Source organism: Vulpes vulpes, chromosome 10, assembly GCF_048418805.1.
Source record: "Vulpes vulpes isolate BD-2025 chromosome 10, VulVul3, whole genome shotgun sequence".
Classification (NCBI taxonomy): domain Eukaryota; kingdom Metazoa; phylum Chordata; class Mammalia; order Carnivora; family Canidae; genus Vulpes; species Vulpes vulpes.
The window spans coordinates 23,810,014-23,836,239 of record NC_132789.1 but is presented as its reverse complement, the minus strand read 5'-3'; the positions used below and the strand labels follow the sequence as shown (position 1 = coordinate 23,836,239).

Below are 26,226 nucleotides of genomic sequence, written 5' to 3'. Positions count from 1 at the left end.
CTCAATCTCAAAGGCAGGGGGCCCCCAAAGCCCCTGTGCCTTTGGTGGTCTCCGTGAGATCTGGTTTGAGAACCATGGGATTTAGCTCCCATTTGCAGGGTCAGGATGCCAGGCCAGGCCCTTGACATGTTGCCTCCCGGCCAGACCTCTGTGGGTAGGAGGATCGCCACCCTTAGCTCACTGATAAAAATCGTTAGAATGCTGGTGGCAGAGCTGACTGCTTGACCCTTCTTATTTTATGAAAGCTTCACAACAACCCTATGAGAAACTACTGTCGTACCTATTTTCTTTTATTTATTTATTTTTAAATATTTTATTTATTTATTCATGAGAGACAGAGAGAGAGGCCCAGACACAGGCAGAGGGAGAATCTGGTTCTCAAACCAGATCTCACGGAGACCACCAAGGGCACAGGGGCTTTGGGGGCCCCCTGCCTTTGGCTCCCTGCAGGGAGCCTGATGCGGGATTCGATCCCAGGACCCAGGGATCATGACCTGAGCAGAAGGCAGATGCTCAACCACTGAGCCACCCAGGTGCCCCATACCTATTTTCTAGATGAGTAAACTGAGGTTACAAAAGTAAAGTAACTTGTATGACATGTGGGCACTCGTGACCATGGAACCCAAACTGAAGCCAGGTCCCCTCAGTCTGGAGCTCAGGGTCTTAACGTTCCTCTGACGGGAAATCATGTCTTCCAAAGTGAAGCCAGGTCGCTTGGCCACAGTTACCTGCGCCAGGGTGTGACGTCAACCCTCGAGCTGCCACGGTCCTCAGCCCCAGCCTCCGGTGCCTGTCACCCCTCACGCCCGCAACACCCCGGCGGGCATGTGTTTCTAGAGCAGAGCCTTCCAAAGCCTTGGGCCCAAGTTGCAGATAACAGGCTGGCCTGGAAAAAGTGGTGCAGAGCTCCAGGGAAGTGGCTGCCCTTTGCAGTCGGTTTCCCCAAGGCTGACAGTCAGCTGGGAAGGCAGGGAGTCGGACAAAGTCAAACAAATTCTGTCTCCCCCTTTGCTCTGAGGTGAGGATAGGAACTTGCGGCCAAGCAAGGCGGCAGGCAGAAGGGCTGGCCTTGCCCGCCTCACGGGGACGGCGGGGGGGGGGGGGGGGGGGGGGGAAGGCAATCCTGCCCAGAGGAGGGCTCCCTGCAGGGGAAGGGGAAGGGATTTTAGCCAAGCATTTGGCTGCAAGTCTGGCCGATGGTTCCAGCTCAGAAAATTGCTGAGCCTGGCAAATTGGTTATAATGAAGAGAACCTGGGAGGCGCAAAGCAATGTGCCGGTCACCAGCTACCCCTGGGGCTGAGGGCCCTGTCCCTGGAGCACCGGCTCAGGAAACCAGCGCCCTCCCCTGCAGTGCAGAACGCATTTGAGCAAAGATGCCGGAGGAGGGGGTCCCTCTCTGGCTCCCCCTTCTACTCCCAGGGCCCAGAGGGCTGCGTGCATGAGGGTCCCCCCTTCTGCTCCACCAGCCACTTCCTCTTCCCTTTCTCCACAGTTTCAAACTCAGCCGTCTCAGGCAAGCAGGTAGTTTTGGGGTGGATTCAAGTCCCAACTCCCGTGCTTCTTTTTTTTTTTTTTTTTTTTTTAAGATTTTGTTTATTCATGAGACGCACAGAGAGGCAGAGACATGGGCAGAGGGAGAAGCAGGCTCCGTGCAGGAAGCCTGATGGGGGACTCGATCCCAGGACTCCAGAATCGCCCTGAGCCGAAGGCAGATGCTTAACCGCTGAGCCACCCAGGCGCCGCTCCTTTGCTTCTTCAAGGAGTTATTTAACCTCTCCGAGCCTCAGTGGTCTCATGTGACAAAGGTGGGCAAAAACAAGGCCTGATCCACACCGTTGTCATCAGCGCGAAATCAGACATATGGAAAGTGCCCAGCATCGTGCAGGCGGCAGCAAACTACGGCCTGTAGGCTTCCTACCTGCTTTGTAGGGCCCACGGGCTAAGACTGGTTTTTACAGTTTTTAATTTGGGGGAGGGGGAATTGAAAGAATATTTGGTGACATGGAAGTTATATACAATTCAAGTTTCAGGTCCATAAATTAGGTTTTGTCAGAACACAAGGTGCTGGGCACCTGGGTGGCTCAGCGGTTGAGCATCTGGCTTTGGCTCAGGGCATGATCTCGGGGTCCTGGGATCGAGTCCCACATCGGGCTCCCCGCAGGGGGCCTACTTCTCCCTCTGCCTGTGTCTCTGCTTCTCTGTGTTTCTCGTGAATAAATTTTTAAGAAGTCTTTTAAAAAGAACATAAGCCGCCATTTATTTATATGACATCTGTCTGTGGCTGCTTCCTCGTGGGCTTGTGACCAGTCCCTGCCACTCATGGAACTGTGCAGACAGTTCCCGGATGGGCAGGATGGGATCCTTGAGGATCCCAGCAGAGGGGCTGTGGTTCTGGCAACCAGAGGCCTCCCCACCAGCGCAGGTGGAGTTGAGTAGTTGTGTCAGAGGCCAGAGACCCCATGGCCTCCAAAGCCTAAAATAGTTATTATTTGGCAGAAAAGGTTGCTGGACACTAATAAGTGATCAGGAAAGCGTGTCTATTGTTATTATTATTACTCTTGTTGTCTGTCCTCTTTCAGTCTAATTTTAACTTTTAGGTAAACTTGCCTATGGTTTAACGGAGTAATTCTAAACCTGAAGCCCATGGAAGGGTTTTGCAGGAGGGGGGTATCCCTGGAATCTCCAGATTTTCTATGCAGATTTTTGTAGCTGGGTGGGAGGACTTCGGGGGGGGGGGTGAGGTGGGGCTTGATAACACTCATCAGATTGTCAAAGGGGTCTGTGAGTCAGATAGGTAAAGAAGTGTAGGTCTGATGCCTTCCTCGCTCTGGGAAAATTGATCTGTACTATCCCTGGGCTCTCTGGAGGTGACACTCAAGATGGGGAGATACTTGGAGGCCACAGGGTGTCCCTCAGAGCCCGGGCCCCTGTCTGGGTACAAGAAGCCTGCAGTGCGACTGGAGTAAGGGGCCCTGGTTTCGGAGCCAGCAGATGTGGGCTCTGGCCTCCACTGGACCCAGCACCTTCTGGTTCACAGGTTGGCTTGTCCCAAAGATGAGTTAATTCTATTTTGTCTGTCAAGTGCTAGGCACAGTGTCTGGCTGTCTTTTTTTCTTTTTCTTTTTTTTTTTTTTTTTTTAAGATTTTATTTATTTATTCATGAGAGACAGATAGAGAGGCAGAGACACAGGCAGAAGAGAAGCAGGCCCCATGCAGGAAGCCTGACACGGGACTCGATCCCGGGTCTCCAGGATCACACCCTGGGCCGAAGGCAGGCGCCAAACTGCTGAGCCACCCAGGGATCCCCTCTGGCTATCATTTTTATGATCATCACCACCATCATTATTATTATCCTTACACATTGGAAAGCTCTTTCCTCAGCTCACTCCAGGCCCATCAAAAAGCTGCCCCATACTGGGCCAAATCTGAGGTTTGAGTGCTCTTGATCTGACTTTATCTTTGGTGCTAGCAGCTAAAGCGTGTTCATTAAACATATTCACACCACCAGCGTGCAAAGTAGCAGGCCCCTATTAAGTTTTCCAAAGTTCAGTGGCCTCGTTTGAACGGGGACCATGGCAAACATCCCTGAGAGTGAAATTCGTGAAATCTGAAGCTCCTCAGTTGCAAAAGCCTTGGCTCTCACAGCCCTTTCTGATTTACCCTTGAGGAGTTAACTCTGGACATTAAGCTTGGATCTCCTTTCCCCCTAAAGTGCTTCTCTGTGGAGCCATCCTCCAGCCCAGTCATCAGGCTGCTAGCAGGTTGATTCTGGAGCCCAGTGACCACCCCCGGGGAGGGGAGCCGCCAGCGTCCTTGCTGCCGGGCTGTCCTGGACACGGGCCTCCTGGACACGGGCTGGTGCCTGGCCAGCCCAGCCTGGTGCCGCCTGCCCCTGGTTGCCAGGCACAGTTCCATTCTGCTGGGGCCTAGTGGCTCCAGACAACAGCTGGAGACCAGAAATGCAGACTTCCAGCTACAAGCAAATGTTGCTGCTTCTTGAGGTCGAAATATTCTATCCCCAAAGTGTCCCTTTCAACCAAGCAAAAACAATCCCCCATGGGGACCCAACCCTGCCACAGAGGAACAAAAGCCTCCCAGTTCTGGGTCCCAGAGATTGTCTGTAGTTTCAGGCACACACAGCCCAGTCGGGAGAGGAGACGATCATGTGATTTCCACACTTGGAGACAAGGTCACTCTTGTCCAGCCCTTTTCATCTCCACAGGAAAGGGAGCCTTTGATTGTCTGACAAAGGAGGAGCTGATGCTGCCCTGGTGCTAGCTCCTGGTGGGCGGGTTGGCGGGTCGGACAATGTCTGCATCTCTCAGGTTTGGAAGAACAATGGGATGAGTCCAGGCCGGCTGTCCCCCAAGCCTGCCTTAGGCAGGACAGTTGCCTGCTCTGGCTGCATCCATTTCTGTGTGCAGGCCGGCCTGCCTCTAAGAAAGTCACCGCATTTGTTTTTCACCCGCCATCCACAGTATTCTCCTTCAGGAAAGAGCTTCCAGGAACGGGGGGAAGATAAACACTCAAGTGAAGCTGGCCCTATGGAGTGCTCGTGTCGTGACAGCCGCAGCAGCTGTCAGGGCTGGCGGCTGGTGGCATGGGCCCATGCCAGCGAGGGGGAGGACGACGGGACGGGAGGGCTCCGGCTCCATGTCAGGGTGATGTGCCTTCTGGAGAAGTATCTGGAATACCCGCTGTGCTGTGCCTCTTCTCCCCTACCCCTCTCTGTCCTGAGTGATCCACTCTGCACTTGAGTAACAAACATGCTGCCTGCGGCTGAGGGGGCAGCCGTCCGCGTGTGAGCAGTCGCTTCCCAAAGAGAAGGGGACTGCTGACCCAACGTCTCAAACAGATTAAAACGGCTGTCCAACTTCAGTGAGCGCTGGCATCGTTCAGGAAGCTTCCCAGGGATTCTGGGGCCCAGGAACCTGCATTTGGAACAAGCACATCAGCGATTCCGAGGCAAGTGATCCTGGCATGTTTTGAGAGACGTGTCTGCACGATGCTCCCTGGTCGCACTGGCCTGTGCCTCTTTTTCTGCCTCACCTGGCAGATCCCCTCCGGAGAATTTGAATTGGGGCTTGTAGAACCAGCAGTGTGTGTGTGCCTGAACCAGCTGGGTTAAAAGCTGGGTGTCTGGGGCTGTCCCCTCTCTTGCCTCCTCACCCCTGGTCCTGCCCAAGCTCCTCCTCACCTGTCAGAGGGTGTCCTGAGACACTGTCCTCAGCAGCCTTCTGGAATGGCCTCAGACTCTGGGATGTTGTCTGTGCCCACGTTTCCATGGACTGTGCTCTCTGGGCCTGATCCTCCGTGGGTCTCAGGCTGCCTCGGCATCCTACAGGGCCCTCACTCTGCTTAGTCTGGACAGAACCCAGCATGCTTTCTCTCACATCTGGTGCCACATATAATCTTTACCTCAAAAACTGAACCCTCTCTCCTCCCCTCAGTCCCCAGTCAGAATCCTTGAGCATCATCCTTGTTCTTAACCGCCCCCACCCTCCATTCTAGAATGACAGGGAACAGCTACTATTTTTTGTAAATATACTATAGGTAAGTCATCCCAACTCTATGAGGTACATACTATATCCCTGGCCGACAGGTGAGAAAGTAGGTACACAGGGCTGGGTCCCTCGCCCCAGGTCACGTGGTAAGTAATGGAGCTGCGGTGTGAGCCCAAGGCCCTGGCCTATGCGTGTGGCGTGCTGTCTCTCACCGGAGGCCTCTTCTCTCTCCACAGCCAGGCCCTCTGCATCTCTCCCAGCCTCCTAACTGGCTCCTCGCCCTCTGCCTTACTCCACTCCAACTGTTTTTCCTAAATCAAGTAGGAAATCGTTCTAAACTGGGAATCTGATGTCACTCCTCTGCCAAAACCCTTCAAAGGCTGCCTGTTTTACACTCCCTGGCCTCGGTGAATGAATGGTGGGAGCTGGGACCCAGCAGGCCGGCTCCAGTTCTGTGCTCCTAACCACTACCCCTGGCTCCCCTCTGAGCCTGTCTCTTCATGGGTGAAACAGGGGTGACTGGAACCACTAAATGGTTGCTCGGCTGTGTGTGCGGCGCCTGGCAGGAGCATGTAGCTCACAGGTAGAGCGTCTACTAGTGCTGTCAACGAGGAGTGGGTGAGGACCAACTGGTGGTACCGAAAGGCAAGATGAAATCCACATCACATGATAATCACATAAGCACTTTAGATACATTTCTTACCTAATCCTCATAACCTTTTGAGGCACAGATACAGTGCCATCTTACAGGAGGGGAAGCCGAGACCGAGAAGCGGACAGACCCGATCAAGGTCAGTTCAGACCGAGGTCTATCTGAGCCCAAAGTCCCCTCCTCCTCCCATGACCACACCCGAAGTGTGTTCACTTGTAATTCCAACTCCTCAGAACCGCCCAGCTGAAGATCCACTGCGGGTCACAGCTCTGATGAGACCTGAGGAGATCTGGGGGCACTAACGGAGCAAACTGTGAGGCCTGGCATTTGCACAGAAGTCAGAGGAGCACACGGTCTGCCAGCACACGACTTCCCCCTCATTCCGGGGCTCTGGAAGCACCCCTATAAAAAACGACATGCTAGGGCTCATCGCTGTTTCTACAACAGTGAGAATATTTATTTTCTCCAGACAGTAAAAATAACATTTTTCTCTCTTTTGTAAAAGTTAAGTACCATTACATTCCATTTTCTTAAATAACAAAATCCTAAAAATATATATTAAATTGTATACAGTGCGTCACACTTCATCTTATATTTTAAAATACATGATGTTTCTATTTTATTCTCAAAGTTGCATATTAAGAGCATATTTACAAATAAAGCCTTGTCATCCAAAGTCAAGATCCCTGCGGGAAGGTGAGTCTGGATATGGGCAGGTCTTGATGCTGCGTGAACCCCAAGACGGCAGCTCCCTGTGCAGGAAGGGAAAGGGTGTCCCACTACGTGCTCCTGAAGACACATCCTTTCGGAAGCAGATTTACCTCAGACTCTCCTCCACACCCCACTTCTGCCTTGTTGAGTATGTTCAACTTGGCAACACAGAAGCCTGTGAGATGGGCTCCCCTGGGGTCTGCAGGCAGCGGGTGAGGCCCATCATCACCCCTGAGCTGTCCAGCTTGAGGGGGAGGCAGCTGCAGCTGGAAGGTTTGAGAAATACCCCACGCCAGGGCAGCTAGGCTGAGAGACCTGGCCAGGAGGTAGAACAGTGGGGAAGGTAAACAAAGACACCAGAGGAAACAATCAAAAAGTTAAAAGTTCCCAAGGTAGTAACAAAGGCAGACATCGAACACCAAACAGAAGATCCAAATCCCTAGAGGGTGGCAGTTGGCTATGAAGTGGGGAGCCGGCCAGGCTCTCTGGGGACCTGGGATGGCCTTATCAGGCATGGGAGACAGGATCTCAGAGGCTGTCCACTTCTAAGTGCTCATGAAGATTAAGTGCCCAGGACGTACAGGGCTTTGTGATGGCCTATGTGCCCCGCTGATGTGTCAAGACAGCCTGGCCAGTGGCTGGCTCAGGACAGCTCCCGCCTTGGGCTGACAATGGGGCGAGTGGGGGTGCTGGATGGGTTGGGCCTGCAGGCCAGAACAGCTGTACTTGCTGGTGCTTTGATCTTTGTGGGTTTCTGGTTGATTGGAGTCTCTAACTTCAGAAGTTAGAGCAGCCCTGTTACCTTGCTTACACCCAGAGAGAGGCCTCAACCCTATTCTGACAAGGAAGAGGGATGTGGAGGACACCTGAGGTTCATGCCTACACCTTCTCTGTTCTGCAAGTGATTGGGCACTTGGGGAAGAACATGGGGTGCCATATGCCTTCCTGAGGGGCCAAGGACACCGTGAAAAGCAGCTAAGAGAGCACGTTCACAGCTGGCTGCAGGCATTTACTGTTAAGGCAGCAAGGCTGGCTGCCCACAGCCCTCCCTTGCCAGCGACACACGCTGAGAAGGCAGGGCCTGGATCCTGCAGTGAAGGGCTGAGGGCACATAGGCCCAGAGACACCACTCACTGTCACCTCAGGGCAGAGGCTTTGGGCAGGATGCTTTCAAAGTGGCAGGCCATAGTGGTCCCCAAAGTCCCTCCCCTGCATCTTTACTAATCTGCTTTGTGATCTGTGATGTCCTTCCTCAGGGGCATGCTTTCCAGCCCTTCCATTCCCCACTTCTCTCTAAACTAGTTTCTTAAGACCAAATGTGGGCCCCCTATGGTGCTCCCGGGAGCACACCTCACCTCCTCTGGGACAGTCTATTCCTCAGGTGTTTACTTAGCCACAGGGGACCTTCTGCAGGGTGATGCTGACAGGTTCTGACCAGGGCCAGGGCCTGACCAAGGCTAAGGTGTCTATGGAGGCTGGGCCTGGGACGATTTATGGCCTCTCCCCCAGCGCTGTCCCAAGGCCGGTTTGGGTGTCCTGGGGCTGCTCCCTGGACAGTAAGTGAATTCTGGTGGCCGTGGGCTGTGCCAGGGCCAGCAGGAAGGAGGGCACTGGGGCATCACCAGCACTTCCTGGGGCTTAGAATGGGCTGCTCCAGCTGCACACTCAGACAACACAGTGGCTGTGTGAGGCGGGCGGGCTCACGGGATGCCCTAAAGGTCAATGGCCACAGGAAGCCCTAGGCAGCTGAACAACTGTCCCTCGGCCAGGGGACCCCCTCCTAGGGCTAAATTCCACATTCCCTTTGTGCTGTGAATGGATCTATTCAGGGCACAGGGCCCTTTGTGACTGCACACACCTGACACTTGGTTCAGAGGAGATTCCACAACAGCCAGGAATAGCTTAGTGGGGAGACTGCACATGTCAGTGTATTTCCAGTCATGTGGGACAGGCCTCTGTCTCCAAACCCAGAGGCCTGTGGACAGCTGTTCCAGGGTAATCCCCTTTCCAGATCAAAGTGTGAAGACAGTGCTGAGTAGCTCTGTGCCCAGAGCAGACTCACCTGGTACCCGGGGCAGCGCCCCTGCCCCATTCCCCACCCTCTTGTGCCCCTCTGCCTGCCAGCTCCCAACACCCTGCTTGCCGAGGAGTCACCTCTCCCTGCAGACACCCCCCAGCCGGCCCTGCATGGCCCTCCGCATTTCTGGGAGCACAGGTGCCCATGGGTCGCCAGTGTGCCGGAACCCTAGAAAAGGCCGCAGCAGGCAGTAGCTTAGGGATTTGGGGGAGGTGGGCAACGTGCTCCAAGGAGGGAACCTGTGAGGCCAGAGGCCCAAGGCCCAAGGCCGGGGTGCCTCTGGGAGAGTCCTGGTCTGAGAAAGGCTCAGTTCCGGCCTTCAGAGGCACAGGCTGCTCTTCTCAGCTGTTGTTGACAAAGCCTACTTCCTGATGGGGGTGCTTCTAAACTGGAGACGGCTCTTCCTCCCAACCGGCAGCCACTGCAGCTGTACCTTTCCAACTTAGGAGGCTTATCCTCGATGGTCTCCAGTTCCCAAAGCCTCCTTCTCAGTCCTCATGCCACTCTGCAACTCTCTTCCCTGTCTGAAGAGCAGGGCAGTGTTTGGCTAGGGACAAGGGCCCTCGCCCTCCCCACGGAGTTATTCCAGACCGCACTCTGTCCCCATACAAAAGGAGCAGAGAGGGCCACAGAGAGCACAGGCTGTGGGGTGGTTTTTCATCTTCTTTTAAAATGAGTGACATCAAAAGGAGGGACTGATGGCACCTGTGTCTCACCTAATGCCACCTAATGGCTAAGCCACAATATTTATACTCCCTGTTCTGAACTGAGAGTCAGAGAATCACAGAAAGACATGGCCCACCTCAGGTTCCACCGGATCATGAGCCGCACAGCGGCAAGGCCAGGCGATCCGGTACAACAAGGGGTCACTGAGCACCTATAAAAGCTTTTGGGAAAGTCTGTTGAGTGAAAAATGAATGGATGTTTTATATGACCACTCTGCAGGCTTGCTCTGTAATCATTGAGCTATGGAAAGAAGCTATAGAGAGAAGCCCATGTGTGGCAGATAACAGGCCTGATGTGATCCGGGGTCAATTCCCAGGCTCTCTCAGGTTGGAAGAGGCCCATCCTCATGCAACACCCAGAGACCAGACACCCAGAGTCAGCATAGAGTATGGGCCCTCTTTATGCTTTGGGGTGCTAATGCCTAGGGAGTACAGGACCAGGCCAAGCCCCAAGAGAACCTCAGAATCCTCCCTGTTTTAAACCATAAAGACCAAGAGAAAGCTAATTGTGTGGACAAAACAGAAAATAAGCAAGCAAGACTCAGCATATACTATACCTACTCACCACCCTACAGTCGTTCTAGAAGGTACCTGAGCCCAGTGCCAAACACAACCATCTCTGCCATCTCAGCCCCTCTGTCCTGATGCCCTCATTCTACATGAGAGAGAGAGAGAGAGAGAGAGAAGAACAGGGAGGGCCCAGACCCTGGGACTTTGGGTCTCTCTCCTAAGTGCAGAGATGAAGTAGGGCAAGTCCAGGCTAGGCTGGCCCCCACAGCAGGACGTCCCTTCCCAACCCATAGGACGGCACTTCTGCAGAGGCAGCCAGGGAGAGGCAGGGAGAGGCAATCAGGAAACCACGGGGCTCCAGCGGCCTTGAGCTTGGAGGGACTCTTGTCCTGGGCACAGATGGGGCAGCCTTTAGTCACTCACAAGAGGATTACGGTCGTCTTGTTGACTCTGACCCTTGAGCTTCTTCTTAAAGATGGAAATTGAAGTAGAAGGCTTATAAAAAATGCTCCAGATTTCCCCCGATGTCCCTGGTTGATGACAATCCCTAAGGTCCCCTGAAGCAGGAACGCGATGGGATCTGTCAAGCAAAAACAACTTCATGTTTCAAGTGGAGTGCAACAAATATTCCAAAACAACCTTCCATCTCCTGAGATACCTGTACCTAGGAAATGGGGCATTCAGTGAAGCGAGGCTCAGGAAAGACCGAACAGATGCCTCTGGAGGTCTGAAGGACAACTATGGGAATGAAATGTGTCCAGTGGAATGGAAATGCAGCAGCACAGCTTCGAGCTCAGTATAACAAAGAACTTTCTAACTGGAAAAGTTATTCAGATCTGGAAGGAGATGGCCTGAGAGATGATGAGTTTTCAAATTCTTGGTTTTTTTTTTGTTGTTTTTTTGTTTTTTTTTTTTTTAAATAGAACTCTATCTTCAAATTATATTTACCTGGAGGCCCACTTGATTAACATAAGATAAAGCCAAAATCTCTCTGCTTGAAGCAGGTCCTGTTTTACTGCCAATATGTGCCCCTCTCCCACATGTCACCACCCTGGGCTGCTTGGCAGGGAAGCTGCTGAGGGACTCCAATGTCACATGGGAGTCAGAGATGCACTTTAGGGCCTTGGTGTATGGTGAGGTGCTGGGCCCTACAGAAAGCCTCCTGTTCTCTTGCTGCACTTGAAAGGCTTTCCCAGACTGTGTGAATTGTCACACACACACACACACACACACACACACACACACACACAGCATGAGAGTGAGCTCAGTAAACACTAAAAACAACACTGTTTCCACTGAAAAATGTAAAGTGGAGAGGCCTACAAGGAGAGCCTTCACAAAGCAATGGAGGAGCAGACATTTAATGTATTAAATGTATTAAAAATGCTGTGGCAGAGGGCCACAGGTCAGGAAAAAGGTGGGCCATATAAGACAACAATGTTCAGGAAAGGCCTTGAAATATGGATAGCCTGCATATCAATTATAGCTCAATAAAACTGGGGAGGGAGGACAGAGAGAATGTGGACTGGGAGCTACTGGAAAGACAGAGTAGGGGTCTAGAAAAAAAAAATCAGAGCTCTTCTCTGGAAGCACACAAACATCAGTAGCATAAATAATTGCCTCCTTTCCTGGAAGGCAGAACTACTGAATCCAAGTAGCAAATTGAGGGAAGGAAATATTTTTTTTCCATATCAGTCAGAATTGAAGGATGAACTTTCTTAATTGTTTTTAAATAATAGCTAATAAAATGTTAGGATTCTCTTCCTAAGAATGTTTCCCAATTTCTAGAAGGCATTAGGAAATATGCATGGTTGTGTCTTAGAAATCTTGGCTCTAATATGAGGATCTCTTTAAGGGGCCAGTCAAAATTGGAAATCGTGGCTTTTTATGCCCAGATGGTATCAATCCTCCTTGAAATCATATCCCATACGCCAGGAGCAAACACAATCCCTCAGACCTTGGTGAGATTTGTCCAGTTGTACATTTCACTCTATGGAGAATGAGGAATGTACACTGTCTTATGTTGCCCAGGACTGAGGGCTTTAGAATCCCCAGACAAATGAAGCACAGTAGAAAAGGAGTTCTGAACCTTCCCCTCCTGGGATGAGGCAGCTTTCTCTCATACTCACTTGAATGTGATGTGCAGAAGTATCTTTGCTACAATGGCTGTGACTGTAAGGATGAGGAGAGTTGCCAGGCCATACACTGTCCATCCTGCAAGTGCAAAAGACAGGGTTTCTTGGACCAGTTTGAGCTCAGTTTTCAGAAAGAGGTCTGTTGGAAGCACCGAGTGAGCACTGGCAGCTCAGAGATACAGGTCTGGCTGAGGAGCCCCCTGCAGGTGGGGGCAGCCACCAAATGCAGCTGAGAGCTGGGCTGGCAAGAAGCTGCAGGGCTTCTAACCTTGCTCCAGAGCTCCCTCTTGGAGAGAAGCAGGCAGTGTGGCCCAAAGTGCATTCAATTTAGGAGTTGAAAGGAGTGGTATATACTACATTTTTACCATAAAAACTCACTATGTAATCACAGATGAGTTACATAAACTCTTTGGGCTTTAGTTTCCTTATCTGAGGAATGAGATGTGTGACCTGTGAAATCCCACCAGGGTATAAAAACAAATAATGCAGAGCATGCACTAGAGGACTCTCCTCCCTGACCTTAGGTGGGTCCTGCAGGGGAAAACTCCTAGGCTAGATCATTGCTATTGGTACTTTACAGCTCTTCTGGCCCATAAAGGCTCCACCTTCCTGAGCAAAAAAGAGAATATGGAAGTGTGTAGTCAGCCAAGTTAGCTAGCTTCAAGCACAGACCATTACTCCCCTCTCTACCCCTCCTGCATGAACTTTTCTTCTAGCTCTTGTCACTGTCGGATCTGTTATTTTGCTTCGTTCTTTCTCCTTCCACTTACAAGCCAAAGGAGGGCAGGGATGCTGTTTGTTTGGTTCATCCTATAGTCTGGTGCGTACAATACCACCTGGTAGCTCTGAGGCACTTACATGTCTTTTGAATGAATGAATGAATGAATGAATGAATGAATATCTTGTAAATGCCAGTGAATTTAGGGAGCTGCAACTTGGGAGCTCTAGAAAGACATCTTCAAAGTGGGAAAACATTGGGTTAGCTGATTAATCACAAGTACAAAAGGCACACATACTGGATCTTTGTTGGTGAGCACTTTCTCCTAAGGACTAAGGAATCAAGCTAATGAGAAAGTGTCCCCCAAAGGCCAGGACAGTCACAGAGCCAGTACTTACAACCTGTCTGGGAAGAGTGTTATTTCTCTAATTGTCAAGAACACTGTGCTCAAGCCCCATGGCTTCCACCCACTTTGGTGGTGTCTGGGAACTGCTACCTGGGACAGTCTGAGGTGGGTGGCTTGGGCTGGTGGTGATGACGTAGAGGACTTTAGAGGACCGGGCTGCACTGACGCTGAGGTTGGCTTGTTCCGTAATCACCTCAGCTAGTGTCTGATTGGCAGTGGGCTTCTCCTGCGGTGGCTCTTCCTTGACGGCTGTAAGATTAAAGAAATTAAGATGGGGGGAGAGCTGGTGGAGACAACAAAGAACTTTGGAGGAGGAGACAGTGTCTATGAAGAAAAGGTGTTTTTTTCCGATTCATATCTTTTTTTTTTTTTTCTGATTTATTTCTATGTGCAGTTCTCCCCACTGATCCCACTGGCCCCAAAGGTGAACCTATCAGGCTCTGGTCCAGAAAAAACCAGAAGAAGGAGATGTTAACTTCTAACCATTTGACTGGTCTCTTTTGAGGTCACCTGAACATGCTTTCTTGTTTTCCTTGCGCCTTTGCAGCTATGGCGCTCTTTGCCCATAATGCTTCTTTCCTACCTATTGACCCAAATCTTAGCTGTCTCAAGACTGTTCCTCCTACCTGCAGGAAGGTCTCCTCCCTCTGACTTCCTGTAGCATGTGCTGACTGAAATCTTCCTGAGGCCCTCAACATCCAGGGCACAGGAAAGACACAGAGAGAGAGAGAGGCAAAGACATAGGCAGAGGGAGAAGCAGGCTCCATGCCGGGAGCCCGACACGGGACTCGATCCCGGAACTTCAGGATCCCGCCCTGGGCCAAAGGCAGGCGCCAAACCACCAAGCCACCCAGGGATCCCTGGATTTTCTTTTTCTTTTTCTTTTTTTTTTTTGGGGGGGGGGGGGGATTTTCTTTTTTAAAGTTTTTTTTTTTTTTTTTTTTTAAGTAATCTCTACAGCCAATTTGCGGCTCTAATTCATGGCCCCAAGATGAAGAGTCACATGCTCTTCCGACTGAGCCAGCCCAGTGTCCCTTAGGAGGGTTTGAAGAAAGATGGGAAACTAGTCCTTTGGGATTGGGTAGGATATCAAGAGGCAGGAGGATGGACCAAATGACCTTTTTAAAAGTGTTCTATCAGTCTCAGCTCCTTCTTTAAATGCTTTCAACCCTGCCATGAAAACTGTCATCAGAACAACTAAAGTAGTGAAATTGACAGGTGTTGGCTCTTCTGTATCACAAAAAGTATGCAAGTTTTAAAATGGGGGTGGGAAAATCTGCAAGTTGAGTAGGTAGCTCCTGACTTGCAGCCCCATCAAGACCCACCCGAGGCCTGCGGGTCACCACAGTTGCAAGTGAGTGCGAGGCGCAGCCCGGAGGGCCCCCAAGGAGGCTGGAAAGGGTTACCTTGGTATAAGACAGCAAATCCCTGGGCCTGATTGATGCGATCAGAGAAGAAGTACAAAATGACAAAATCCAGAGAGACGTTAAAGGATAGAGGTGGGCGGTTCCTCCCATTGAAACGGACCAGGACGCGGTGGGTGTAGCCATCCAGCAGCTCCACCATGTCTGCAGAATCCCTGATGTCAAACAAGGTGAAGCTGAAGTGGATGTGGGAGGCTCCTGGAATCCGGATGGTCCAGTAGCAGACCCTCCCCGTGGCATAGGTGTCGGGAAAGTCAGGGGAATACACCACGGAGGTCATGGCCGAGTAGTTCCCTCCGCAGGCGCCAACAAGAGCTGTGGGAGACAAGAGGACACAGGCCCTCAGCGTGGCACAGCCGCAGAGCTCACTTTCCAACTTCTTATGGACAAAACTCTTCCTACATAACATGATCCAGTTTGCGATATTGTTTTTCACCTATAAAACCTGACTGTCTTATGTTTCAGGATCAAATCACAGAATGAATAGCTTAAACCCTGAACAAATGACTGGAGGCTTTCTTTCTTTCTTTCTTTCTTTGCCCTGGAGACCTTAGAATTAGCACACAGCACAGTGCTTAGGCCTATGTAGGGGCCGGGTTGGAGTCAGAGAGTCTGGGTCCGGAACCAGCTGGGCTATGTGATCCGAGGGACTGCACTTCACTTCCAGAACTCCTGCCTCTCTCAGTTTGGAAGATGGAGAGACCACCACCTGTTCCTGTATCACACAAATGCATGAGGATAGATGAGATGAAACACATGAAAACACTGGGGCCTTTTTGCACAGAGGCACTTGATGAGGTAAAGCTGCGAAAAGAGAAGGGGGGCTGCACATATTTATCAGGCAGCAAACTGTGGCACAAGCAGTGACTTTCTGCACAGGGGAAACACTTGGTTCTGATCACTCTGCATTAAGCACATTTGGTTTCCCTGGACTCCCCTTTTTGTTCGTGGGTTCTAGGAAGGGGATTCAACCACTTCACTTATCAGTAAAGTGTAAACAAGGTCTTGGAAATGGAAGTCCTTGAGAGGAAGTACAGGACTGGGATTCAAAAAGCAGGCTTCAGGGGAGTTCCACTTCCCTTTGGTGTGTAGATAGCACTAAGAGAATGCTGCTTCCATCCAAACGATGAGAAAAAGCTCATATGTCTCTCCTTCATCCATCAGAAAGCTAAAGTGTCAAGACCACCAGGAGAATTTAATTCTAAAAAAGTAAGAAGCCCCTCTGAGGAGAGTCAGGCCACACAAAGTGTTTCATCTTTAACAGACCATGAGAGGAAGAGGTGGCCACCAAAAAAGCAAGTAAGAAGAAAGGAGCTAAGAGGTTGAGTGTAGGCTAGCCTCTCAATCTAGAATGAGCAGGGGCCCTAGACACAGCAGGAGTCTAAACTCACTTTCAAGCAGTTCTGTGCAGGTCTCCACCCAATGCTCACAAGAATAACTAGGATAGGGAAGGAGACCAATGAGTTCTCCTTGGTGGCACTAGTACAGGATGCCTCCATTGTTGTTGGGGGACAGGTGTGAAACCCTGCCTGCTTCCTCTCAAAAGAGGCAAGAGCCTGAAGTTGCTGTGGGAGGAGCAACAAATCCTTTTGCTCCCAGGGCCACTGGAGGGATAGAAACAAAATCTGTTTGCCTCTGTGGAGGGAGCAGGAAACTCTCTCCTTCCTGCCAAAGTAACCAGGCAGATCCACTGCTTCTGATGGGAAAAACCATCAGCCCCTGGTCACCCTGAGACCCCAGATCCTGCACAGATGTAAAGTAGAGGTCTGCTGCTCCTGAGGGAGGGGCAGGAAACCATCCTCCTTCCTGAGAGCCACCACAGATACAAGGCAGTGTCTGAATGCTGGCAAGAGAGGGGGTGTGTGGGAATGCTGAGAAGGCCCCACCTCTGAGGCCCTATAATGTCCTAAGACTGAAGATGAGGCAGGAGGCCCAAGAACCCCACTCAGCTCACCTTGAGCATAGCACCAAGTAATAGGCAACAGCAGTCTACCACTAAAGGAGGGGAAAGTGCAGAGAAAGATTCCCTTCTTTGGCAAAGGCATGTAGGAACTACTCAAAGCTGAGGGTGGGATACAAACACTGGAAAAAAACAAACAATAACAAAACAAAACAAAAACAAAAAAACAAAAAAACCCAAACCCTGGTATCCCAGGCCCCACACTAAGCACAAGGCAACAGAAGTCTATTGCTAGAATAATTTGAAGCCTGGTGTGCACTGAGGGTAAAGACAGAAATAATAATACCCAAACCCAGCTCAGCTCCTGATATAATGGCTCAATCCCCACACTAAACTGGCCTGCCCATTTCCAGGTGTAAATTCTATTCTGTACTGTTCTTCTACACATAGTATATGGCATTGAACAAAATATTATACATAAAACAAGCAAGCAAGGAAGGAAAAAAGCAGCAAGAACAACAAAAAAAGAGGAGTTATCATCAAGTGATAAAACAATCTATAGGATCAGATTCAATAATGATACAGATGTTAGACCTGTTAGACAGGGGCCACATGATTAATACAATAAAGATCTAGTGGTAAAGATGGACAATAAGCCTGAACAGATTAGAAATTATAGCAGAGGTATATGGAAACTCAAAAGAATCAAATGTAAATGCTAGAAATAAAATATCAAAGATGAATCAATAAATTTGAAGACAAGTCAATGGAAATTAGCCAAAATGAAACACTGAGGAAAAAAAAAAGAAGCAAGGAAAAAACCCTAAAAACAGGACAGAGCATCCAGTACCTGTGGGACAATATCAAATGATCTAAGAATTAGAACTCCAGAAAGAGAAGAAGAAAAAGAGAAGGGGGCAGAAAAAATATTTGAAGAGATAATGCCTAAGAATGCTCCAAAGTCAATGAAAGATGATCTAAGACTCTCAGGAAACAATAAGCAAATAATTTTTTTTTTTGCAAATAAATTTTAAAACAAAAATGAAAAAGCAAACAAAACAAAAAACACACCTAGACACATCTTCATAGTCAAATGTAGAAAACCAAAAACAAACATAAAATCCTGAAAGCAGGCAGAAGAAGGAAAAAGATTATACACAGGGAATAAAGATAGAGCAGACATCTCTAAAAACTGTGCAAACCACAAGATGAAGGAATATTTTGGGGATACGGAAAGAAAAAAAAGAAACTTTCAGCATAGAATTCAATATCTAGCATAAACATTTTTTCTACAATGAAGGCAAAATAAGGCTTTCTCAAACAAAAGCTGAGAAAGCCACTGACAGTAGACCTGCATCAGAGAAAACACTAAAGGAACTTCTTTTGGTCAAAAGAATATACCAGATGGCAAATAAGAACATGAAAAGATGTTCAACATCACTAATGATTATGGAAATGCAAACTAAAACCACAATGATTTACCACTATGCACCTGCTAGAATGGCTAACACTAAAAAATTAGGCTACAAAGGGCAGAAGAGGATGTAAAACAACTGGAAGTCTCACATATTGTTTGTCAGAATGCAAAATGTTGTAGCCACTTTGGAAACAGTTGGCAGTGTCTTATGATGCCAAATATGCACTTCGTGTATGACCCTGAAATCTGACTCCCAGGTATTAACTCAGGAGAAATGAAAGCACATGTTCATGCGAACACCTGTGCATAGAGGTTAAGAGCAGCTTCACAGCATCTTTATCACATACAATGTCTATCAATGGATAGACATACCAATGTCTATCAGTGGATAAATGGATGACAAATCGTAGTATATTTGTACAAAGACATGTTTCTTAGCAACAAGAAGGATCTGTGGAAACAATCATAGGTGAATCTCAAAAGCATTACATGAAGTGAAAGGAGCCAGATACAAATGGTTAAATACTGTTTGATTCCATTTATGTGACATTCTTCAAAAGACAGAACTACACAGATGGAATAGAGATTAGTGGTTGCTAAGGGCTGGGGGCAGAGAGAGGATTGACCACAGAGGGGACAAGAGATCTTTTTGAGGTGATGAAATGTTCCGTATCTTAACTGTGTATGTATTGTCAAATCTTATCAAACTGGTCAACTAGAAGGGTGATTTTTACTTTATTTAAATTACATCTCAATAAACCTAAATTTTTTAAAAAGGAAAGCTGTAGAGAAAGATTCCCTGGGTAATCATCCTGACTTTCCCACATCCTAACTGAATTTGAACAAGATAATTTCTGTATACCTCAGTTTCTTCATCCATAAAATGAAAATAATAATAGTTTCTCCTGTATGTGATTTTATAAGAATTAAAAGGAGTTGATCTATATAAAGTGTTTAGTGTAGGATCTGGCACATAGTGTAAGCTCAGTAAGTATTAGTTATACTATTATTATTATTATTTGTAAAGAATGTTCAGGTTAAACTGATCTTTCTTTTTAAAAGATTTTATTTATTTATTCATTCATTCATTCATTCATTCATTCATTCATGAGAGACACAGAGAGAGAGGCAGAGACATAAACATAGGGAAAAGCAGACTCCTCTCAAGGAGGCCAATGCAGGACTCAATCTCTGGACCCAGGATCTGGCCCTAAGCCTAAGGCAGACACTCAACCGCTGAGCCACCCAGGCGTCCCTAAACTGATATTTCAACAGCAAAGGCAGACCTTAAACTTAGAACTTTCGATTTCCAGATGTGTGCCATGCAGACAGCAGATTCAGTTCAGCAACTTTGAGAGCAAACACATGACATCTCCAACAGATTATTAAAAATTTTTTAAAAGATTTTATTTATTTATTCATGAGAGACACACACAGAGAGAAAGGCAGAGACACAGGCAGAGGGAGAAGCAGGCTCCATGCAGGGAGGCCGTAGTGGGACTTGATCCCGGGAATCCAGGATCACACACTGGGCCAAAGGCAGGTGCTAAACTGCTGAGCCACCCAGGGATCCCCAGATTATTAAAATTCAGTGATAATTTGACAGAAAACTTGAAATTTAAGAATATATTCAGGATCTTATTTTTGCAGGGGAGATTAGCCTGCATATACAATCTGGGCAGGTGGAGGCCCTGGGATAGCCCTGGGCAAAACATCCAATGGCAGAAAGTCAGGGTCCCCCCTGCCTTCCTTGATATAGCACCTCCATCCTGCCTCAATATCAGCTAGGTCAGTTTCTTCAGGAATAGACTTCAGGCATCAGCCGGAACAGCTAGCCTCCCCCAGATGCAGCTGACTGCTCTGCTTCTAGACATGAACGATACTGGCATGCCTCAGGAAATAAACCTTAATCAAATAGGCCCCAGCCATGAATCAGGTTTCCCTGGATTGGCACCCAGAAAAGGAGAAGAGAGTTACCGTATTTCATCGGTTCTAAGGGGAATATTTTAATCTTTAAAACTGGAAAGCGTCTGTCAGTCAATGCATGTCATTGTTTAATTGGAAATACTTTTTTCCTCAGTGATACATACAATGATGTAGCATCTTGGAGTCTATAAAGTACAATTACTAACGCAATCCTAACAGTCAGAACCTACTGGACCTTAGGCCTTCAATATTTTTTTTACTATTAATCTCTCCTCTTCCCACTAAAATATAAGTTCCACGAGGGAAAGCTCTCCATCTATGGGACCTTGGGCAAGCTGTTGAACTTTTACGAGCCTCAGTTTCCTCCTTAGGCAAATACGGATGATAGTACCTGCTTCACAGTATTATAATTAAGGGAGGGATTGCATGGCAAGTAAATAGCACAGTGCCCTAAGAAGATATAAGTGCTCAACCAATGTTACAGAGTAAGGACCAGTCCACACGACTCACTTCTTTCAGTGCCTAGAAGCTGAGAAGGACCTAAGAGGTCAGCCTGGGCCATCTCTGTAACCTACCATTGACTCCAGCCTCTCTGATCTTTTATTTGGTTTTGTTAATTCAATAAATTAACTTCTAGGGGCAGCAGATGCTCTGAAGCTTCTGTCAGTGCTGCATTTATACATGTACTGAAGTGCATGGCCTACTTCAGCATCCTCCAGGAGCTCATGAGAGCTTGCCGGAAAATCAGCCATATGCCCCATGACAAATTACTTGATGTGGCAAAGATGACTGAGCAGACGGCTGCTGCCATAGTTTGTCTGCTGAGGCACAAACGCAGAGTAAAAGCCACCAGAGCTGAGGAGCCTGCAGCATCCTTCCGCAAGGTGTGGAGAACAGAAGGAACTCACTGACACCCTGACTGACTGAACAGAACTCTGTTCACATGCTTTTGGAGCGTTAGACTGAACCCGTTATCATGACCTGTCTTATTATTGTTAGTAAAAGGGATTCTAGCTGCTGAAAATAGAAAAATAAAAACTGGGGCGCCTGGATGGCTCAGTTAAGTGTCTGCCTTTGGCTCAGGTCATGATTCCAGGATCCTGGGATGGAGCCCTGCATAGGACTCTGTGCTCAGCGGGGAGCCTGCTTCTCCCTCTTTCTCTGCTTGCTGTTCCCCGTCTTGTGCACATTCACACTCTCTCTCTGTCAAATAAAAAAAAATTTAGAAAAGAAAAAAATCTTACAAAAAAAAAAGAAAAAGAGAAAAATTGTGGCAAACTTGGGTTTGAATCCTAGCTTTGGCTCTTATTCACTTGAACAAATTATTTTATCTTTTGATCCACAGTTTTCTTATCAACAGGCTGTTGTGAGAATTAAATAACATAAAATAAACAAGAGCACCTGGCATCCAAGCTAGCACACAGCAAGTGCTCAACAGACACTCAATAAAAATGTGCTAAATGAATGAAAGATTATCATATGAAGGTATTCTACTTTTTAAAAGATTTTATTTATTTATTCATGAGAGACTCAGAGAGAAAGAGAGGCAGAGACATAAGCAGAGGGAGAAGCAGGCTCTATAAAGGGAGCCTGATGTGGGACTTGATCCCAGGACTCCGGGATCACACCCTGAGCCAAAGGCAGACATCCAACCGCTGAGCCACCCAGGCATCCAATGATTGATATTGATATAAAATCCACCATCCCAACAATTTTAAAGTATACAGTTCAGTGGTATGTGTTATAGTCCCAGTGCAGTATAACCACTGACATCTGATTCCAGGACATTTTTATCACCCCAACAAGAAAACCCATACCTACTAAGCAATCATTTCTCATCGGCTCCTCTCTCCTCAGCCCTTGATGACCATTAATCTGTTTTCTGTCTGTATGGATTTGCCTATCCTTGACATTTCCTATAAATGGAATCATAAAATATTTGGCCTGGGGATCCCTGGGTGGCTCAGCGGTTTAGCACCTGCCTTTGGCCCAGGGTGTGATCCTGGAGTCCTGGGATCGAGTCCCACATCAGGCTCCTTGCATGGAGCCTGCTTCTCCCTCTGCCTGTGTCTCTGTTTCTCATGAATAAATAAAATCTTTAAAAAATAAAATAAAATATTTGGCCTGATGTGTCTGTTTTTTATTGCTTAGCATCGTGTTTTCAAGGTTTATCCATGTTGTAGTATGCATCAGTATCTCATTCCTTTTTGTGGCTGAATAATATTCCATTGTATGGTTATAACATATTTTGTTGATCCATTATTCAGTCGATGGACATTTGGGTTGGTGCCACTTTTGGGGCTATTGTGAACAGTATTGCTGTGAACATTCCCATACAAGTTTTTTTTTTTTTTAAGTTATTTATTTTTGATAGTCATACAGAGAGAGAGAGAGAGGCAGAGACACAGGCAGAGGGAGAAGCAGGCTCCATGCACCGGGAGCCCGACGTGGGATTCGATCCCGGGTCTCCAGGATCGCGCCCTGGGCCAAAGGCAGGCGCCAAACCGCTGCGCCACCCAGGGATCCCCTCCCCATACAAGTTTTTATGTGAGCATATGTTTTCAACTCTCTTGGGTATATATTTAGGCATAGAATTGCTGGGTCATAAGGTAATTCCACTTCACGTTTGAGGAGCTGCCAGACTGTTTTCCAGAGCAGCTGTACCATTTAACATTTCCACCAGCAATGTATGGGAGATCCAATTTCTCCATATGCTCACCAACATCTATTTTCCAGTAAAAAAAATTAACACTATGCTCTGCTTAAAATAGAAAAACAGGTAGCGAACCCATACACCCTGCTTTTTTTTTTTCTGTTTACTGTCTAATCCCATGGCTTGTGAGCCCTGTCAAGATATTTATCGTCTTCATGTCCTAGGACTCTCTTCTGTAAAATTAGAGTGATGATCATAATGCCTTCCTCAGATGGCTGCCAGGAGGACCTAATTTGTATAAATTGATAATTTATATAGAGCCTTAATACATACTAGGTACTCAATGTTTATTTCCTTTCTTTCTTCACTTAATAGTAGACCAGGCAATTTGTAAGCTCAGCAAACATACTCTCCTGGGCAAGGGTGTCAAGGCAGAGGATTTTATAATAATGGACTTTGGAAATAAAAACTTAAATAGAAGTGCAGGGCATATTATTTTCCGACCATTCTTAAACATTAGCCAAGTTTCAGTCTTTAACAGAGGAACTCAATTATTTGTCTTGACATAACAGGATGTATAGGGAGCCACTGGCAGTCTCCAGCAGGCACACCCAACTAAAAAGACCAACAGTTGACCATATGCATTCTGCTTGCCAATCCGTCCCCTGTTCTTTGCCCAAACACACACTTCTGATGACCTCTAAGCTATAACCTGTGAAAAGATCAGTTATAAGCCTGGGATTGCTTTACGTCACCGTATGTAGTAGCTGAATTATGTCGTACAAAGAATACATGTTCCAGTCCAATCATGCCTGGTAGTTGTGAATGTGACCTTACTGGGAAATAAGGTATTTACCTCATGTAATCAAATTAAATGAGGCCATAGTAGATGAAAGAGGGCCCTAAATCCAATGACTAATGTCATTATAAGGAGGTACAGAGAGGCACAGAGGCACAGATGGACAGAGGGACAATGGCCCTGTGAAGAAGGAGGCAGAGATTGTAGTGATGCAGCTACGTGCCAAGGAATGCCAACAACTGCAGGCAATGACCAGAAGCTTGAAAGAGGCAGAGGATTCTTCCCTGGAGCCTTCAGAAGGGAGAATGGCCCTGACAACACCTTGAGTTTGAACTTCTAGCCTCCCAAACTATGACAGAATAAATTTCTGTTGTTTTAATGCACCCAGGTTGTGATCATTTGTTATGGCAGCCCTAGGAAACTAACATAGCATATGACATTTTTGCTCGAAACCAAGCCACTCTATCAGGTTAAGATGTCAGTAGTATATCTACTCTACCTTAATGACTAACAAAGACCTATAGTCTCTATAGTGTATCTTAGTAACCTCAAGCCTTTCCCTTTGTCTGTCTCACTTCTGACAATCCATTTTCTACAATTTAAAATCTGGTGCTAAAAAAATAATAAAATAAAATAAAATAAAATAAAATAAAATAAAATAAAATAAAATAAAATCTGGTGCTACGTTGGTATTGTGGCTCACAAAGTCTCACTACTACTGAGTGGATGCGGGGGTGGTGGTAGTGGTGGTGGTTGTGATGAGGGATCAGGTTGTCCAGTGGTTAGAACCACTGGGACAGTGGGTTAGAACCACTGCAGGAGAGGCCAAGGTCCCAGATTCATATCCCATCCATAGTGCATCCTGTCCCTAGCCAGCATCTCACATATGTGGTGGGTCAGAGGAGGCTGGTCAGAGCACACTCAGGATCAGGCCCAGAAAGACAACTTTAAGCATATGCATTCTTCTCAGCTGCATCACTATAAGATCCCAAATGCCAAGGAAAACACTGCAGGGCTTGGAAATCAATTAAAACAAGAGGACCTTAAGGCTGATACTGAACAGCTGTACCAGTGTCAATGTTAAGTTGCAAAGGTCATCTTTTCTAGATTGCCTAAGTATCCCATGACAGGCCTCATCTCTTCAGAGCACATGGCACAAGTGTAATTAATTACTTGTTAAATGTCTGTCCTTCCTTCTAGAGGATGGAGCTGAATCTTCTTGGTCAGTGTTGTATCCCCAGAGTCTGGTCAGAGTCCTCCTGACCTGCAGGAGGTGCTTAGTAAGTATTGCTATGTGGATGAATGAATGAATGAATGAATGAATGAATGAATGAAAAGAAGAGAGACAGGCTGGTCATAATGTTCCTCTGGTACAAGTGCTGCTGTGTCTTGGGCAGTATCAGGCAAAGGTCATACTTACTGTCAAAGAGGATGATCCTGCCATCGCCACCACAGGGCTGGGTGTGATCCCCGAAGCAAACACTGTTACACTCAGTACTGGCTGCCTCCCCGTACTTCCAGTAATCAGGATTGTTTCCACAGAAGCAAGCATAGCCTGACTCCATCCCAGCAAACTGTCACAGTAGAGAAACAGCACTTGGTAAGTGTCAGTCGGGAGTATCAGGTGGCCTGAAGGAGCCTGGAAGGATCAGCCTCCACCCTTACTCCTGGGCCCCTCTTTCTGAGGGCTCTCCCTAGCTCCACTCCCTTGACATTCATTACACACTATTAATAACTATATTTACCCTTCAGTGAGCATCTCTTTTACTGCTTGCATCTCTACTGTACTTAAGTGAGTTTTTTTTTTTTTTAAAGATTTTATTTAGGGATTCCTGGGTGGCCCAGCAGTTGAGCGTCTGCCTTCAGCTCACGGCATGATCCTGGAGTCCCGAGATCAAGTCCCGCATCAGGCTCCCTGCATGGACCCTGCTTCTCCCTCTGCCTGTGTCTCTGCCTCTCTCTCTCTCTCTCTGTCTCATTATTTTAAAAGATACTCTTTTTTAAAAAAAGATTTATTTATTTATTCATGATAGACATACATATAAAGAGAGGCAGAGACACAGGAGGAGGGAGAAGCAGGCTCCATGCCAGGAACCCGACGCGGGACCCGATCCCGGGATTCCAGGACGGCTCCCCAGGCCAAAGGCAGGCGCCAAACCGCTGAGCCACCCAGGGATCCCCTAAAAAGATACTTTCTTTTTTAAAAAAAGATCTTATTTATTTATTTATTTGAGAGAGAGATAGAGATAGATCATGAGTACAAGTGGGGGAAGGCAGAGGGAGAAGCAGACTCCCCGCTGAGCAGGGAGCCCGATATGGGACTCAATCCCAGAATCCTGGGATCATGACCTGAGCTGAAGGCAGACACTTGACTGACAGCCAACCAGGCGCCCCTTCAGTAAGTTTTAAGGCAAGTATTGGGTGGAAGCCCACTAACTTGAAACAATAATAGCAGCTCAACATTTTTTGAATGTTTACCGTGTGCCAGGTAGTAGGTGCTTTATGGCTAGTCCTCACCACAAACTCATTACAGGCCCCGCTAAAACTTTTCATTTTATTTATTACCATATGGTAAAACTATTTATATGGTATATAATTCTATAAATTTTAATCCATGTATAGATCTGTGCAATTACCACTAAAATCAAGATATGGAATAGGCACATCA

At 47.6% G+C, this 26,226-nt stretch overlaps 1 protein-coding gene across 2 annotated transcripts in view; it reads right to left on the bottom strand.

Annotated features, from left to right (window-relative positions):
• Positions 1-6,590: 6,590 nt before the first annotated feature.
• The window catches only part of KREMEN1 (kringle containing transmembrane protein 1), a 69,356-nt gene continuing 49,720 nt past the window's right edge, over positions 6,591-26,226 (bottom strand). The window contains exons 5-9 of one of the 2 annotated variants that reach the window (XM_072723138.1): positions 24,979-25,132; positions 14,846-15,178; positions 13,527-13,688; positions 12,310-12,394; positions 6,591-10,760 (exon numbers count right to left, since the gene is read on the bottom strand). In XM_072723138.1, the coding sequence (XP_072579239.1) occupies positions 10,592-10,760; positions 12,310-12,394; positions 13,527-13,688; positions 14,846-15,178; positions 24,979-25,132 (903 nt within the window). In that variant the 3' untranslated portion in view covers positions 6,591-10,591. The remainder of the gene's footprint in view (positions 10,761-12,309; positions 12,395-13,526; positions 13,689-14,845; positions 15,179-24,978; positions 25,133-26,226) is intronic. The other variant, XM_072723139.1, reaches the window with a different exon arrangement.